General features: G+C 39.3%; 1 protein-coding gene across 1 annotated transcript; it reads right to left on the reverse strand.

The window, feature by feature from the left end:
* Positions 1–7,733: 7,733 nt before the first annotated feature.
* Positions 7,734–19,314, reverse strand: WNT16 (Wnt family member 16). Its single transcript, XM_086395896.1, has 4 exons — positions 18,862–19,314; positions 18,428–18,669; positions 16,339–16,625; positions 7,734–9,671 (listed from the first exon to the last, which is right to left on the reverse strand). The coding sequence occupies exons 1-4, from the start codon at positions 18,954–18,956 to the stop codon at positions 9,207–9,209; spliced, it is 1,089 nt and encodes a 362-aa protein (XP_086252022.1). The 5' UTR covers positions 18,957–19,314; the 3' UTR covers positions 7,734–9,206.

The following is a 19,314-nucleotide window of genomic DNA, read 5'->3' on the forward strand; positions in this document are numbered from 1 at the left end:
TTCTGTTGTTGACCCTGTCCTTTACATGCTAGTCATGTTTTAGCCATAGAGGAAAGTTAAGTCCGCCTCTTTTTTTTTTTCCAACCCGATCCATCACTAGCTAGTGATGGAATTCCAGTTGAGCTATTTCAAATCCTGAGAGATGATGTTGTGAAAGTGCCACGCTCAATATGCCAGCAAATTTGGAACTCTCAGCAGTGGCCACAGGACTGGGAAAGGTCAGTTTTCATTCCAATCCCAAAGAAAGGCAATGCCAAAGAATGCTCAAACTACCACACAATTGCACTCATCTCACACGCTACTAAAGTAATGCTCAAAATTCTCCAAGCCAGGCTTCAGCAATATGTGAAACGTGAACTTCCAGATGTTCAAGCTGGTTTTAGAAAAGGCAGAGGAACCAGAGATCAAATCACCAACATCTGCTGGATCATCGAAAGAGCAAGAGAGTTCCAGAAAAACATCAATTTCTGCTTTATTGACTATGCCAAAGCCTTTGACTGTGTGGATCACAATCAACTGTGGAACATTCTTCAAGAGATGGGAATACCAGACCACCTGACCTGCTCTTGAGAAACCTATATGCAGGTCAGGAAGCAACAGTTAGACCTGGACATGGAACAACAGACTGGTTCCAAATAGGAAAGGAGTGCGTCAAAGCTGTATATTGTCACCCTGCTTATTTAACTTCTATGCAGAGTACATCATGAGAAACGCTGGGCTGGAAGAAGCGCAAGCTGGAATCAAGATTGCTGGGAGAAATATCAATAACCTCAGATATGCAGATGACACCACCCTTATGGCAGAAAGTGAAGAGGAACTAAAAAGCCTCTTGATGAAAGTGAAAGAGGAGAGTGAAAAAGTTGACTTAAAGCTCAACATTCAGAAAACGAAGATCATGGCATCCGGTCCCATCACTTCATGGGAAATAGATGGGGAAACAGTGGAAACAGTGTCAGAGTTTATTTTGGGGGGCTCCAAAATCACTGCAAGATGGTGACTGCAGCCATGAAATTAAAAGACGCTTACTCCTTGGCAGGAAAGTTATGACCAACCTAGATAGCATGTTGAAAAGCAGAGACATTACTTTGCCAACAAAGGCCCGTCTAATCAAGGCTATGGTTTTTCCTGAGGTCATGTATGGATGTGAGAGTTGGACTGTGAAGAAGGCTGAGGGCCGAAGAATTGATGTTTTTAAACTGTGGTGTTGGAGAAGACTCTTGAGAGTCCCTTGGACTGCAAGGAGATCCAACCAGTTCATTTTAAAGGAGATCAGTCCTGGGTGTTCTTTGGAAGGACTGATGCTAAAGCTGAAACTCCAGTATTTTGGCTACCTCATGCGAGGAGTTGTCTCATTGGAAAAGACTCTGATGCTGGGAGGGATTGGGGGCAGGAGGAGAAGGGGACGACAGAGAATGAGATGGCTGGATGGCATCACCGACTCGATTGACATGAGTTTGAGTGAACTCTGGGAGTCGGTGATGGACAGGGAGGCCTGGCGTGCTGCGATTTATGGGGTGGCAAAGAGCTGGACACGACTGAGCGACTGAACTGAACTAAATCATAAGGGTCGAACCCTAACAAATGGGATTATTGTCTTTATAAAACAGATCCCGGAGAGTTCCTTGGCTGGGCTTCTGTGCCATATGAAGATACATTGAGGAGGTGGTCACCTGTGGGCCAGGACATAGCCATTTCCAGACATGGAATCTGTTGTCACCTTGATCTTAGACTCCCCAGTCTCCAGAACTGTAAGAAATACACGTGCTATGTATTAGCCACCCAGTTAGTGGTGTTTTGTTACAGCAGCCTGTACAGACCAAGACACCAAGCCAGACGGGAACTGTTAAATGACTAGGATAACAGGATCATCAGACAGGACACAGCTCTTCACCTGAGGTTCTCCTTGACCTCCAAGCTCCTGACTATATACTACCTACCCTTCTACTCTAGGGCTTCCCTGGTGGCCCAGATGGTAAAGAATTTCTCTGCAATGCAGGAGACCTGGGTTCTATCCCTGAATTGGGAAAGTTCCCCCAGAGAAAGGAATGGCTACCCACTCCAGAATTCTTGCTTGAAGAATTCCATGGACAGAAGAGTCTGGTGGGCCACAGTCCATGGGCTCTCAAAGAGTTGGACACAACTGAGCAACTAACACTTTCATTTCCACTCTACCCACACTGACACCAAACTCCCTTTCATAGGCAGAACTCAAGCTTTTGTGTATTTCCATGCAACTAGCTTTCAGATGATCGCATGATATAGTTCCACATGCTGGCCCCCATGAATATGTGAAATTATGTGACTTCAACCAGAGGCAAGGCATGTTTTCTGATTCCTTCCTGTGGCAGCAGCTGAGTCTTAGAGGACAGTCTGCTGAAGCTCCAGGATGGGAGACACAAAAACCTTCAAACACTCCACTCATCTCCTGGGACTGTGATCAGGTCAGAGGAGATGCTGAGACCTGGCAGACCCCCTTGACCCCAGCACTGGCTTCTTGTGAAGGTTCTTACCACACACAGCAGTTCCTGGACAAGAGAGGAATCTTGAATGGGAACTTTGAAACCTTTTTTTTTTTTTTGATTTCTGGGATCAACACTTTCCTCACAAGTCTGTTGTTTGAAATTTACTCATTTGACTTTCAAACACATTTTCAGCCATGCATCATGTGTTCAAACCCAGCCCTGCTTGTCTACCTACCATACAAGTGCTGTTGCTATTGCTTAGATGTCACCTCTTCAAATCAACTAGCTGGGGCCAGGAATTCCCTGCTGGTCTTAGCCCTCTGCATCACCAGTGGAATGAGATGGCCACCTGGAAACTGGTTTCTGCGTACCCCCATGTAGTGGGAACTTGATTCGAAAAGGAGTGTATGCTTCATTCAACAAGAACAGAATGGATTTCAAAGAAAATGTCTCCAGGTCAAGTTCAGAGCAGAAAGCAAATGATGCTGAGGAGTAGTTAGAAATATATTCAGGCATGGGGAAATTGTACCCGGAGGGTTGTAGTTAAGAGCTGACAAGTGAGGATTTCCTGATGTGTGAGGAATTAGCCTGTGTCCCCTTGACCGAGGGGAGTGCACCTTTTCCAGATTCTATTCTCCCTCAAGTGTAAGGACCTGAGATTTAAGATCAGTAAATGAGCTGATACCTGACTCCTATAGAAACCTTTGGCCTGGGAATGGAATTGAAAGCCACTTCTTGTGGAACTGTTAACACCTTGCAAAGAAGTGTTAAAATCTCATTATGAAGAAAAACAAACCCCATTATGAAAATACCCTGGAGACATTTCCCTGTAGTTCTTGAGCCCTGGGAGAGTGGGTCACAGGCATGGTTACAGGCCTTTGCGACAATTGAAATTTTGAGACAGTAGTTCCTGTATTTAGTTAATGAATTTTAGATGTAGTATCTCAAGGAATGATAAATTTGGCATTTGGGGGAAGCAAAAGTGCTCAAACTAGCAGAGGGGAGAATTTTTTCTTATAAATTTATCTTTCAGCTTGTAAAAGTGTTAAACCTATGTCTATTACGTATCAGAAATGTGAAAGAGGATTTATCACATTCACTTTTTCAGTCCCCCCTTTTGCTACTATGCCATATGCTACTTCTTGTCTGGCTTGCATGGAGCCTTGTGAAGAGCACAAATGTGTAAATGTATTGTGTGCCAGAAAGTTTGAGATCAAACAATTGAAATGGATAGAACTTTAAACTTACCCAAAATTGTTTGTCAATTGTGTCTCAATAAAGCTGGAGAAATTATAAAAACAATACAACTGACAAAATTTTTTAAAGATTTTTAAAAAGCAAAGTGTAGATGTACTAGAAATAAAAAGGTAATTACTGACTTACATTTTGTTTATTTATATCTTTCTTTGGCTTATGAAGACATGAAGTTATGTTTAAATATGCAGTTAAATTTAGTGATATTCCCCTTTTACGTTCAAGCATGCTAAGTCACTTCAGTAGTGTCTGACTCTTTGCGACCTTAAGGACTATAGCTCGCCAAGCTTAGAGAATCCCTGTCCATGGGATTCTACAGGGAACAATACTGGAGTGGGTTGCCATTCCCTCCTCCAGGGGATCATCCCAACCCAGGAATCGAACCTGAGTCTCTTACAACTCCTGCATTGGCGGGTGGATTCTTTACAACTAGCACCACCCGGGAAGCCCGTTCTTCTTTTATCAAAGACTAATTAGGGGCTATCAGGAGCCACCCTGCCTCTTTCTTCGTTAAACATGGCCAGGTGGATATGGGCCATGATCATGGACAGCTATTTGTTGCTGACACGCAGAAGAAAAAGCTTCTTAGTCTCTTTGAAACTGAATCACCCAAGGGTTCAGAATGGTATTTTAACAGAAGGAAACAGGCAGCCCTATTTCTCCCTTTCTCCCTGCTCTTCCAATTCTCATACACAAATCAGATCCTTTCACTTTTTCTGTAAATTTAAAAGTCACATGTAAGACCTTGTGTTGACTTTGTCCACATTTATTATTACTCTCCCTTTACAACCAGTGGGCAAGGCTGCTTTTTCTAGCGTGATTTTGTTTCAAGGGATTTTAATCATGCAAACCATCTCTAGTGGTTTTTCTTTGGATGTGCATGTAAGCCATTACCAACAGTAAATTTCATCTATTAAAAATAGCACCTTATATAACAATTGGCTGTAAGCACAACAATGAAAAGGATGCATGTATTTATTTAATGTCACACTAAATTAGTTTGATCTTCACCCCTAGTCATTTCCTTTGGAATGATTATTAGGCTCTTGAAGCATAATCCAACTGTTAGCCACACTAGGATCTAACTAGAGGGAAGTTTAAATCACTTAGAGCTTAGAAATCAAGAGGCAGTGTATTTTAATTACATTTCATGGTGAATTCTAAGAACTCAATTCTCCCATCACTTCTCTCCAGCTTCTCAACCAAGTTTATATAATCAAACCAGGGAGGAACATCCTGTAATTGTCATTATATTTACAAATCCCCAAACTCTTTAAATGATACACTGTAAACTCTGTACTGACTATTTTGTTGCTGTGAGAGGCACCATAATGATATGATGGTTAAGGAAACAGTCTCTGAAGCCAGCCTGTTCTGTGTGACCTGGGCCAGCTACTTACCTCACCACTACGATGTCTGTTTCTGTAAAGTGAGGACTATAAGAGGGGTACCTATTTTATGAGGTTATCATGAGGCTCAAATGTCTTAATATATACGATTTATTTTGAACAATATCTGGTACATAGTAAGTGCCATCTAAGTGTTTACTAATATTTTCTTTTTCAAAAGAATTGAGTCCTTGGTGTACCACGGTTTCTCCTTTCGTGCTGGACACCCATCTGTCCTTCTCAGTTTACCTTATTATTCTACTCCAAGAGAGGTTATGAATTATTACATCTGGTCTACACTGAAACTGAAATTAAAAAAAAATAAGGCATCTTGGCCAACTTCCCTTAAGAAAGTCTTGTTTTGCAGAATATACATGGTTCCTGGAGATATGATTTGAATTTTTCTTTCCTCAAGTCAGCTAAGTGGATTATAGTGTTCTCAATCACTAACTGGCTCCAAATGGTAGGTTTAATTCTCAGTACTTGATGAGGAATTTGGAAGGTGATGTAAAAAGTATCAGCAGCTCACCAAATTGACTATAAACAAATATTTTGATGGAAAGCTTATCTGGTTCCACATCTGAAGTAAAACCAAACACATCAGTACTGACTATACTTCAGAAAATTAAAATGTTTCCTAAACACATGACTAGAACTGAGAGAGAATCTGGGCATAGAGGACACTTTATGGTAATATACACCCTGGGTTTTCTCTGTGGAGTCATCCCTTTCCTATTCTCAAACTGTGTGGGTTTAGTTGGAATGAACCCCACAGCCATTTCCCAGCATGGGTCTTGATTGCTTTAATATGATCAGTGTATTTATCATCAAAACCCAATTCCCATTGACCATTCTGATTGGCTCAGAGATAGGCACAGCAACCAATCAAAGTCAATGATGACTTTTGATGGACATTCTGGGAAATAAGCTTTCCTTCTCTCTTGTGCTGGAGCAACGAAAAAAGAACGTCTCTTTCCTTAGAATGGCAACATGCCTGTGCCAATGCTCAGTTGTCTGACCTTTTGCCAGTGAATGGACTGTAGCCTGCCAGTCTTCTCTGTCCATGGGATTTTTTTTCTAACAAGAATACAGGAGCTGTTGCCATTTCCTCCTCAAGGAGATATTCCCCACAGAGGTTGCGAACCAGCACCTCTTGTGTCTGCTGAATTGCAAGGGGGTTTCTTGACCGCTGAGCCATCAGGGAAGCCCCAAGAGAGTGTTATGTCTGGAAGGACCTGTGACAGCCATATTGCTGAGAAAAGAGCCTGAAGCTGCTGAGAGTAGGGTTTGGCTGGTTGGCACAGAACCCTGCAGAGCCTGCAGTAGAAGCCAGCTTCTCTAGGCTGGAGATGAAGAGATCTGAGCCCTGGCAATGTTCAAACTTTTGGATCAAACTTAACCTGAATCAATCACATCTCTATACTTTCCAGTCACTGAATCAGTGTATTTCCTTTAATGTTTGTCAGTCTGGGTTGCTTTTTTTTTTGGGTTGCTTTTTTTGTTACCTGCAATATAAGGAGCCCAAGTTGGTGCTAGTGGTAAAGAAGCTGCCAGCCAATGCAGGAGATGTAAAAGAGGAGGGTGGAGAAGATCCCTGGAGGAGGACATGGCAAACTACTCCAGAATTCTTGCCTGGAGAATCCCACAGACAGAGAAGCCTAGCAGGCTACAGTCTGTAAGGCACAAAGAGTCCAAAACAGCTGAAGCAGCTTAGCATGCACACAAGAAACAGTGCAGGCACAGCAGCTTAGACTGGATAGAACTGTTTGGGTCCCAGAACACGTATTTATTTCAAGAGCACCATGATGCTCCCTGTACTATGATTGGGACTGAGAAGGAAATAGACCAAAACTAGGCTGTCAGCTGGTACAATACACGTGAGACATTCAGGGATGGCTTCCAAGCTGATGCCAGGGAGAAGGGAAAGAACCCAAAGACACAGGTCTGGAGTTGGGAGTTATTACTCAGGCATGCAGGGGTGGGAAGAGGGCTGGGGGTGTCGAGTTGGCACCAGTTTTTCAGAAACGGCTGAATAGTAATCATGTTTTTGTGAATTAAAGGCTCCCCTGTTCTCACAATTGGTTCCTAAGGTAATTATGAAAAGTTTTCTAGTCAATAGAAAGAAATGGTCATTAATGGAAACTGCAGCCTTCATCGTTTAAGAAAGAGTGCTTATTTTCAATGCAGATAAAATATTTACTTAGCAAAAAAAAGAGAAGGCATACTAATAAATGTCAATTATTCAGGTTACTCTAATCAGTGGATGCTAAAGAATGGCAAACTGCTCTTTTAAATAAGCACTATATTCATTCATTTGTCATTTTGGAGTCTCTTACTCAGTAAATAGTAATTTTGTTCAACTTTAAGGGTCACAGTAAATGTTTAGCCTTGATTTTAATATTAGATCAGAGTCATTTTCCATGGTTTGCTCTTTTTCACAAATTATTGCTCTGCCTTGGTAAATTAATTGAAAGGAAATAGGATGAGACTAGGGTGGGCAGGGAAAATTTTCTTTAACTTATTTTAAGAAAATGAATATTCTTTCTTTGTCCATTCTGAACTTAGAAAATCTTTTTTTTTCTATATGATACTGAAGTATTTAACAATTCATAAAAAAACAGCATTTACATTAAAACACAACCTTAAATACAGCCCTGTAATTTTTACCAGGAACCTTGTAAAATAGGATGAATATACATGCACGAAAACAAGAAAAGACCATATACTAAAACAAGAAAGACCATTCAACATTCACATGAAAAAGCAGCATTAAACACAACGTAATAAATATCCAGGATATCAAATCCACAAATTGATCATTATTCTGATTTAGATCCTTTTTCCAGTTAAGCCTTTTACTGTATAATTTATTATGATAACCTTACAAGTTAAACATAATTAAAAACAGAATTCAACTTAATCTGACTGCTGAAATAGCACAATTATCAATATATTGCAGCATATTTTAATTTATAACATATAAAACTGCCATTTTGGCAGGAAATACACATCCATATAACTAACTGCTCAATGAACTTCTTCTGCAATGTATAAAAAATGTCAGAGTCAATAGTATGAAAGGAAACAGAAGCTAATATTATTTCTGAGATAATTTTATTGCCTTAGCTCTTGGGCTTTGGCAAAAAATATCTTAAGTTTCAATATATATAATTAAATACAGTATTTACAAAATAGAAAAAAATCTAGCAAAGTATTGTAAAAAATACTGTCTTTACATATTTAAAGTGTGCTTTTCCTTACAATGCATGAGAGCCCTTTATATTTTTACCTCTCATTGTCCCTTATGCTTTCAGAATCCCTTCTTCCACCAATAATTCAGGGCTGAGATTTTAGAAATAGAAACTAATTGATAATAAGAGTGTAAAGTGAAAGGTAAAGGTTGCTATATACCTTCCTGATGTTTTTCTTGATAAATTCTCTGGGTTAAAAGTCATTTAAAATCCAAATCATACATTTTGCTTCTTTTGTTTTGTCACTAAATAACTCTAATAAACATGTTTTAAGTGATGTTGTATCACTTAGGAAGATTCTTTCTTCCGAAATGAATGAAGGTTTACGTAGGCATCTACCAACTCTGTTAACCTGTCACCATCTTCTGTTTCTATGCACAAACAGTATTATTTCTTCATAAAAAGCTACTGAAAGAATAAATGAGATTCATGTTTGCTGTTCCTTGTTGCTACAATAGGTGTTTTAAAAAATGACTAATATTCACCCACCACTATGAGTTCCATAGTCCAGGACCTTATCCTGAGTATGGACCAGGTCTCTTGGCATGAAGACTATTTTCCATTCTTCCTTATGAGACAGATGGTCTTCCTTGTATTTCAGTTTATATTCCCTAAACTACCAAAATGTGAACCCAAACTTTTTCCATTCAGAATCCCAATAAATCCACATGCTTGGTGTGTGATTAGACATCAGATAAGAGGACCTCTGTGAGGGGCTGGAGGATCTGGGAATTCTGAGGAGGAGGCAGGAGCCAACTTCCCCAGCTCTGCACAGCGGGAGGCACCCTCTGGGTGGTATTCCCATTATACTTCTGTCACTGAGGACTCTTGCCCAAGGCTGGATGGAGTGGTTACTTGCAAGTGTGGACATCAGTCATGCTTTCACACCTCCTGCAGCGGACATAACAGCACCAGATAAATTTGCATTCACATCTCTCCACGTGCCTGACCACATGGGTGTTGTAGCCTCGGCCACAGCAGAGGAGGTTGCAGCCATCTGCGCCCTCCGACGTGCGGTTGCACTCTCTGCCTTGAGTCCCTGGGATCCCGAGTTTCTTATCCTCTACACAGTAATTGGGAGACTTATTGACGTAGAGCAGATCATCCTTGCGGATTGGTATTTTCCTCTGATCTTTTTCTCTCCTGTGCATTTTCCTCTTTATTTTGTCTGAGATTTGCACACTGTTTTCATATTTATCCTTCAACAGATGGCCAATCTTTTCAAAAGAAGACATTGTTTTCCAGCATGTTTTCACAGCGCAGGAGCCAGAAACTCCGTGACAACGGCAGTCTAAGGACATCAACTTGGCGACAGCCTGCAACCAACAGGAATTGAGTGAAACATCGTTCATGAACTGTTTTACCCAAAAACAAAAGCACCACCCACCTAGTCACTTAACTTTCTGGATCTATTTCCTCCTATATAAAAGCAATGGTTATATATTTCAATGAAAGTAATAAAATGATTTTTAAAATACTTCAATTAAATAAGAAAGATAAAATAATAATAATTTTAAAATAAGGATGGTTTTGGACTTAAAAAATTCTTTTAGATTGCTTAGAACCCAAATGTTTGGTCCTTCTCTTGACCCTACAGAGCAAACCTTTCTAATTTATAACTGTAGGCCAGGCTAATAATGTCATCAGAGATGAGCTGAGCTAACAAAGGGAAGCTACTTTTATTTCTAATCTCTCACTTAATCTTGGGTGTCAGAGGATGTTCATTCATGCCTCCATGTTCCTGATACTATTCATTTTAGCATCTTGCCACTTGGAGTGTGGTTCATAGACCAACAGCACCAGCACAGACATGCAGACTCTGAGCCCCCCACCAAAACTGCAGATTCACAATCTGCATCTTTGTAAGATCCTTGGGTGACTTGTATACACACAGAAACACCTGTGGAACTTTACAGATAACCCGAGATTCTCACTTAATTTGTCAGGGTGGGGTCAAGGCAATGACTTCTACAAAGCTGCTCAGATGAATCCAAGAGCATCCAAGGATGAGATCTACCAAATTGAGTGTGCTCAGGTTTTATCACTGCAAAAATCAGTTATATTCACAGGGGTTTGGAAGGGTGGCATGCTATCCCCTAGTCATAGACCACATGAGAAACCCTAAATTGGCCCAAAAGAGATGGGGCTGGAGAGTGTGGCTGCTCCCAGCCAATTCTTCTCCTCTTCTGGAAAATTAATTCAAAACATATGTCCCATTCTTGATGGATCAGTAGCACCATTCTAACATGGAAACGGAATAATATTTATATGATTTTTCACTTCTAAATGCTGAGTTATTTTATTCAGACTGAGGAATTAAATGTGATTACATACATCGGTAAGAGCCCACTGCCTGACACACATTAAGGTCAAAATAAATGCCCCCTTTCCCTGAAGAGCAAAGATTTCAAATAGAGCTAACCAAGCGAAAACAATACAGAGATTTCTAAAACAAAAGTTTTAGAGTTCTAATTTCTTACATACTGGGCTAGTCAGCGTAACTTCCTTCAATCCCCAGAGGATGGCAGAGCAGATTAATAAATTGTCAGGACTAACTGGAGAGTTGACATTCTGTCAACATGCCGGGTAAAATAAAAAATGATCTATCCATTCAATAACTTGGAAATTATGTGTGTAATCTCACCAAAGAAAGAAAAAACCCCACAGCTTAAATTCCACTTACAGTTCTTATCAAAACTATAAAAATGACAGGGGTTTATACTTAGCAATTTTCTACCACACTTGACATTGACATGTATGTGGAATGTTACATTTCACATGTATGTGGAATGTTACATTTCTTAACAAATTAACTAAAGTTTCTGTACTAGCTAATGAGACAGAGTATTTCAAACAATTTATTGTATTTTCAGACTTGAATGAGAGCATATGGTATTGATTTGTGTAGTATTCAATAGTTTTTATTAGTGTTTAAAATAATAAACCAAACAATATTTAAACATTGCCCTTTATAGAATGCAACACATATGCTTTTTTGAATTCATAAAACTAAGGAGCAAATAGATATGTCTATTTCTTATTATCTTCAGTAAAATTTATCTTTCAATGATACAAAAACAATTCATAGAGTATGGTGCACAAACTGATTCAGTTAAATTGATGGCATTTGATATTCACAAAACCTTCAATTCTTTAAAATATCTCCAGGTAAATAAATGTTAAAAATATTGCAATCTGCCAACTTTTGTTCAGATTTTGAGTGTCCGAAGGATATAAGAAAAAGAGAGCTCAATCAATGCCAGGTAGCCATAAAACAAATTGTCCAAAGAAAGCCAAAAATCTAAGAATGTAAGTTTATGCGTTGAAACCTGATCATCCTTCATTACAGTCATCACTTATGATTTAGGACTGCCTCTTGCTCAGATTCTTGACTGAGGAGCTCACTTTTTATTAAGCAGTTCAGGCATCATGTAAGGTGTTGCCAATTTGCAAGTCATGGAGGACAGAACGGATGCTCACCAAAACACTTGAACCGTTTTAACTCCCTTCTATCGGTAAACTGCATCAAGAGGATGCAATAAAGACCAACTTCTTCAACAATGAGACAAATCAACAATTTGTCTTCAACAAATGAGACACTGCTAGGAACTCAATGATATTGGGAGGCTCTGATCTGGCAGGTTTTCCTGCAATTCCTCAGCCCACAATAGTATCAGTCCAAATTGACACACTACCGCTCAGGTTTGAAGGATAAAAGAGAAGACTGATTTTGAATCTGGGGATAACACCTGCTGAATTTGTACTGAAATTTGGGGCGAGTTTCCTGCCCTAGAAAATAAGATACTTTTAAATACCCGGAGTTAACTAAATTTTCCGAAGGTATTTTTAAGGAATTTTATTCTAATGTCTTTTAATTCCATTACACTTTTGTCCTTAAAAATAAGAAAAGAAAGCATTTTTATTATACATGTGAATATTATTCACATTTATATTCTATGATACAAAGACAAATAACGTGATGCACAATTTAAATGATGATACTTTTGTAAAACTCCAAGGCAGAAACTTGGGCAAATATGGATAAAATAAAGCAATGCAATCACCATAAGGAGAATTTGGTGAAATGCAGAGTTCAAGAGCAGATAACATGCAGACACATATACACACAGGATTTAACTCTACGGAGCTTAGTGTTTCTCAGAGCACATTTTCATAAATTATTTTACTTGATTTAGCTTGATAGGAAAAAATCCCTTGCATATAGTAGGCAGTTAATGAAGAACATGTACCTGCTTATTATTCCAATTTGACAGAAAAATTAATAGCCTGGTTAAGATATTTATCTTCCGTAAGGAAAATTGGAAATATATAATATGAAGCCTTTATATGCAGCAGGATAATTTCGGTAGAACAAAGAAAAATGAAAGTGGAAAATTCAAGTGTATTTAAGAACACTCCAAAAGTACATATTCTGAAGTTTTTCAGCTGGGAGTTTTAATTGATGTCAAATAGCCATTCTGAGCTGCAATGATAGCAGAGTGATTTTCTAGCAGGAAAAGTAAGAGAATAGCAAGAGAATGAGTTGTGTGTGGTTATGAGAAAATTCCTTTCTCTACTTAGTTGAGTTGTTAAGGTTTATAACGATATTAACAGAGGAATGTTTTATTAACTATTGCAAACAGATGTGCACATTTTGGTATAATATTTTTAAACTAGGGGAGAGCAATTAGGAGCATAGCATTTAATCTACTGGTCTCCCTGTGTTAAGTTTTAGTTTGATAAATTTCTGATGAAGTGAAATAGGAAAGATGCATCATTAACACTTAATGTAAAAATAGAAACTGCTTGAGAAGTGGTCTAAGAAGTGACTGGCCCCACAACTTTGACTCAGAGGTAACACAGCTGGAGGTGACCGTTTTCCAGTATATTGCGTTATCCAAACTTCACAGAAATGACCAAAAAAAAAAAAACCTATTATGGAACATTTTGTGACATTTCATTTTGTTCACTATCAGATAATCTGTTTAAATTTTTATGAAAACGGTGACATAAACTGTATGACTATATGCAGAATTCCTATTTCTCTGATCCATTTTGTCCCTTTCAGTTAAAAAATATATTTGGATCTGCTGAAAAACAAAACATTTGCATGTTATTCAAGTACTTATAAATATTCTTGAAACAGGTCAATGAAATTTGGGGGTGGGGCCCATGCCACTTTTTTGAGTTACTCATTATAAAACAAATTATGGGGTAGGGAAACTTAAAAGTTTATGAGGTGGACATGGGAAGAATGGAAATATTTTAAGCACACCAAAAGAAATACCCATAAATATTCCAAGTCACATTATTCCCAGAAGTTCTGCCCTTGGAAGACATCACATCATTCTCTTAGCCAATCACCATTTAGCAACATTATTCTTGGAGTCATAACTTTAGGAATGGTGTCAGAAACCAAGTGGGAATTAGAGTATTTAAGGTCAGTGGTTAGAAAATAATCTATTCTGCTCACAGCACTACTAAGCGCCAGTACCCACATTGCTCTGAATGCTTTCCTACATTTGGAGCTTGGGATTTTGAGATGAGGAAAATCAACTCAATTGAATGCAGACCTTGAAACCTTACACAGAAGAATATGCCTATTAGATGAAAATCTTAATGGCCAATATTGAAAATGTAGTTGTTTGTTCTTCCATGTTAGATAATATCTTGGAAACCTAGTTGATTTTTGTTGTTGTTGCGGTAGTGGTGGTGATGGTGGGTTTTTTTTTTTTCTGACCACCAATGGAAAGAAAAATATTAAAATGTTTTGAATTGTAATACTTCATGAGAAAAGACCAACAAAAACATCAATGTAGTACCCTCAAAATATCCAGGTAATATTTTGTAATATTTTAAGATTCCATCTTGACCAATGTGGAAAAAATGAGATTCCGTAGAAAAAACGGAAATTTATCCAAAATGTATATATACCTATAAACTGAATTTTTGCTGCATAATTAGAATAATAGCAAAAACCTCAGTAAAGTAAGGAGACTGTTTTATTGCCAACAAACAGTGGATTTAAATTGATGCTGAATAGTTGTATGTTTTTAATAAAATCAGAATATAAATAGATCAGATCAAAGTTAATAGTTACAGAGGCAAATATTACTGCCTAATTAAAAAAATAAGATGGAATAAAATTAAATAACTGCCTAATATCACTAGTAAAAATACATTTTAGAATACTTTGGGATTTTTCATAAGGCTGGAGACAACTTTATTCAAAAGAATGAATTATCACATGAATTTCAAGTTTTGTGTTCTGATTAAAGTCTTTTTTGTCTCTACCCAACTATTCAAAGAGTGACTAAAGAAGTTTTAAGATCTAAGGTGACAATAAATATTCATTTAATCATTTTCTTGTTTTTAAAACACACTAATTTGACCTGGAGTTTTTCTCTAGTTTAACTCTAGAGCTTTAAAGAACAAATGTTAATTACATCTAAATTCTTTTACATTAATATGTTAGAAATAATAAAAATTCCTTTATTAGATATTATTTAAACTGAAGTGAAAACTCATTCATTTAATCTTTTTAAATGTAAGACTTTATCAAAAAGAGACATGGTGTCAGCAGGAATTACTTTAGTGAAATAAATTAGAATTTCAAAAAAAAAGTGAAAAGCTTACATAGCTATTTACTGATTTTCCTATTTCCTAATTTTCCATTTTGAATCAATATTCAAATTGAACTGAATACTCAAATTTGAATTTAAAATGTTACAGTGATATATTGAGTTTTCAGTTTTAGTATTTAAAACCAAAGTGGTTAAGTAAAGAAAACTGGCAGAAACTTGCAACTATTCCAAGCGGGTTCCATTTATTCACTTTCCAAAAATGTAAAACAAATGCAACATATACTTTAAATATTCCTGAGAGATACCGCAACTTACTTTAATTTATTGCAGGAGAATGTGGCAGATTGCAACGACTACTTTGGGACCTTTGCAGGTTATTGAATATTTACAATAATATAGGATATGTGGTGATATTCCTGTCCTGAAAAGATTATTACAAAATAGAAAATATATATTCCTAAGAGAGGTTTTAACTGTTTTTGGAAAGTCACTATGAATTGCCAAGTAATTCAACTATGTTGTAGAACTCAAAGCTTATTGCATCAATATTCATTAAAATAAGTATATAAAAGTTAAATTAAGCTACAGATTACTCCATTTTAAGAAAATTTAGTATTAAAAATTCATTTATAAGGTTAATTAGATGGTAATTCTTCAAATTTTCCTCTCCTTGAATCTTTAATATATCTCTATTTTAAAATACCAAATATTTAATACATCTATAGTTTCTTTACATTTATTTATACTTCTCAGTTTTTACAGTGAATCTACATTGCTTTATAATAACTAGTTCCTTTAAATAAATTTTGTTTTTTACAAAAATTATTGAGCTATGTATTCTGTAATGTATTTGAGAACATTTTGCTAGAGAAAGGAAGGACAGACTGATAACTTCTTTAAGATGCCATTGCCAATGAAAAAATATATTTAAAAAAATAATGAAAATTCACATTTGAGAAAATGAAATTTGATTCAGTCTCGTTAGAAAGGCAGATACCGTACGTCTTATTTGGGTTTCTACAACTAATCATCTAAAGGGGTGGAATAAAATGACCCAATGGGCACTAGTACTTCTATTATTTTATAATTGGTGTTTTAGGTATACGAATATACAATCACAAATACTAATACATTCTGTAACAAGATTCAAGTCACAGCAGATGGAAACTTAAACTAAATCAATGTGGTAGTACAGGCTCATGAAATAAAAAATATATATTTATATATATAGCTGCTGTTATATAATAAAATTTTAATATATATATATATAATTTTTTTTAGCCTGAAAGTGTTTAGTTTTTAAACCATTTGACTATTTGGTCAGATTGATCTAGAAGTGTAACCCTAGTGCTATTATACCTAAAGGCACTGGATTTCTATTCCATTTTCTAATACATACCTGCCTTCCAGCTTCATTGTTATGTAGGTTCATTGCTAACAGTACTTTGCTTTCCTTTGCCGTGGTGTTTTTGATGGGGAAATCTAGGAACTTTCTGCTGAACCACATGCCATACTGGACATCATCAGAGCATCCCCCCCAATGCCAGCCTTCACTCGCTGAGCCGCCGTTCTGCAAGGTGGTGTCACAGGAACACTCGGTCATGTTGCCTGCGCTGCATGACCTGGTCACAGAATGCACCAGGCCTGCAGCCATCACAGCATAAATAAATGCTGTTTCCTTGGTGCCTAGAATAAGAAATAAGTTGCTAAATGAACCAGCCATACCATTCTCTGCTTATGTTCATAACAAAGCCGCCTACTTACCCTCTTATCAGGAAAGCAACTTTCAAGGGATGCTTTAATGAGTACACATTTACAAAGGACAATTTCATATTGTTCTCATCTTTTAAAAAAGCAACATTAATTTTCAGTATGATTTTCCTTTATTGTATGTCATTAATTGTCCTCATACCTTAAAATCATCTGTTTGTATTTTAAATTTGAGATGTAAGTCAGCACCCAGCTCAGTACTTAATAGACAATGAAAATTCAACAAATACACATTGAATTTAAAATCCCTTGCATGGACATCGTACACAGTCAGACAATGCTCCAAGGAGCCCCGCTTATCTTTCTCTTTAAATTTAAAACGTTATCACAAAACACAGGCTGAAAAATTGGTGTGACTTTTGTTTGTACAAAAAAAATCCATGTCAGGATGCAAACTAAAATTAAGCAAAGACTAGAGCAATTAGGAGATAAACGTTATAGTTTACTTTCACATCAAAGATGTTTTAACGATATACTGAATAACAATATTAATATGAAAGTTAAATATATTCATATTTCTATATACAGTATTATATCCTCTCACACTACGAAGGGCAATTAAAGATAATTGAGATGTCATCAGCAAAAAAAAAATTGTTATGGAAAATCACTGAATACTGAGTATGGATATAACACACCTGCAATAGGTTTCGAACTAACATCTTCGGAAACTGAGGTCCTATTAAAATATTAGTAAAATGGATCGAAGGGACCCAGCAGGCGACTTTCCCCCTCCTTAGAGATGTTTAGATTGAAGTAGAAACGTTATCACGCCGTTGTCCAATAAACCTTTTCAACAGCTGATACCTCTACATTTCAGCAACTGTGAAGAACACATCCTCTTTTTTTCTTTTTTTCTTTTTGCAGGGAATCAGTGCTCTTTCGGAAGGGTGTGCCGGCCAAAGCGCAGCGGGGCAAAAGCGAGGCGGCGGTGAGTGTAGGGACCCGGCGGGGAAGGGTCAAAGGTGGAAGGGGAACGGAAATGAATATGAAAAACGACTAAGAATCTTTCAGAGCCCAGGTTCTGAAATTCTTTGAATCTGCTGACACCTCTGTGCCTTTATCCTTACTAAGTCGCTAGGCACGTGAGAGTGGAACTTTGTTTCCCTGCCGATTCCCGCGCCTCGGATGTGCGCACAGGAGAAAGGGTAGAAGGAAAGGAATAGAGGGGAAAACCAAAGTTGTGCTCGAGTTAGCCTCACGAGGGTTGTCTGGGACAGTCCCTTTTAAATCGCCATTATTCCGTCTACGCGGTGTTCCCGGGAACCAACACCATGGGGTTTCGCTGCAATTAGCCACTTGTCCAGGGCTCAATGAGCAGCGGAGCTGCTTAAATCAAAGCAGATGCGGCCTCGGCATTCCCTGCAGCCGACATCATGTTTCTCCAGCTGGTCCCCCACGTAGGGGGGCGCTACGGGGTCCGAGGGGTCGGCGGGGTGGAGCGTCAGAGTTTTTCTTCCAGCTCCAGCCGGGAGCCACGGGAAGGAGGAAGAGCTACACCTCCACGCGCTGCGCTCTGGACCTGGGGTGTCACCCCACCCCCACCCCATGACCGCACCTGCACCCGGATCTGGCTTCCGTCGCCCCCCAATTTCCTTCCACTAAAGGACCTCTCTGGGGAATTTAAAGAGCGACGGGACCGTACGAGCACTGATTAATTTACAGGAATTGCAGGTCTCGCCCCCAGTCCCGCGCCAGCCACGAGTCCCGGGACTCACCGCTGCTCAGCTCGTAGCCAAAGAGAGGGCTGGTGCCCGGCGCGGAGGCGGCGGCCACCAGGCAGTTCCATCTCTCGTGCCTGAACTGGCTTCTGCACTCCTGAATGCCCAGCCGGGCGCCCTCGCGGATGCTCGGCAGCAGGTACGGTTTCCTCTTGCACAGCTCCTTCTGGCGGCTGTTCAGAGGCAAGTTGGCACAGCCCAGCTTCTCCGGAACCCCAAAGGAGGCGATGCCCAACCACCTGTAAGACACGGCCGCCCCTAGCGTAAGCCGCTGCCCTGCTCTCCTCCCCAAGCCCAGATGTTTACCCGAAATTTAGGTCACCCGCCCTAGGACTCCCGCCCCTTCTCCCCCGCCCCAGCTGAGAGTTCCCTGAGGCTGGGCACCCCCTTTTGCCACAAATCCCGTGCGCCCCTGCTGCCCCCATACTCACATCCAGTTTCCTTGGGCTCCGCAGGGGAACAGCGCGAGCACGGCTGCCCACAGCGCGCACAGGCGGGACAGTCCCAGGAGCGCTGCTCTGTCCATGGCCCCCGCATGGAGTCCCCCAGCCCCAGCCACTCCTCTTCGACCCTCCCCACCCAGAGGCCCACCAGGCCAGAGGTCAGTTCCCCCGCACCAAGTTGTCCCTCGCCTCCCTTGTCCCTGCAGACAACGTAAAAAGGCCAGCTGTAGTAGGTGTTCTCAGCAGCTTTCCCCTCGCGAGCGGGGAGCAGCGTGAGGAAGTTGAGAAAATAGCCTGGGGCCCTCCTCCGGCGCCAAGTTGGAGATGTGCAGGAGATGCGGGAGCGTCCGTCGCATTCCAAGGTGAGAAACTTCTGTTGATGTAGCTCTGTCTCCATCGCCCCCGGCCTCTCCTCCCATCTCCTCCCCCCTCCCTGGCTGC

Source organism: Bos grunniens, chromosome 4 (assembly GCF_055505025.1).
Source record: "Bos grunniens cultivar Pamir isolate PY7600 chromosome 4, Bosgru_T2T1.0, whole genome shotgun sequence".
Taxonomy (NCBI): Eukaryota; Metazoa; Chordata; class Mammalia; order Artiodactyla; family Bovidae; genus Bos; species Bos grunniens.

Coding starts and splice junctions, on each gene's coding strand:
- WNT16 (XM_086395896.1), bottom strand. CDS start 18,956: ATGGACAGAGCAGCGCTCCTGGGACTGTCCCGCCTGTGCGCGCTGTGG. Junction 18,670..18,861: donor GGAGCCCAAGGAAACTGGAT/GTGAGTATGGGG, acceptor CGTGTCTTACAG/GTGGTTGGGCATCGCCTCCT. Junction 16,626..18,427: donor TGGCTACGAGCTGAGCAGCG/GTGAGTCCCGGG, acceptor TTCTTATTCTAG/GCACCAAGGAAACAGCATTT.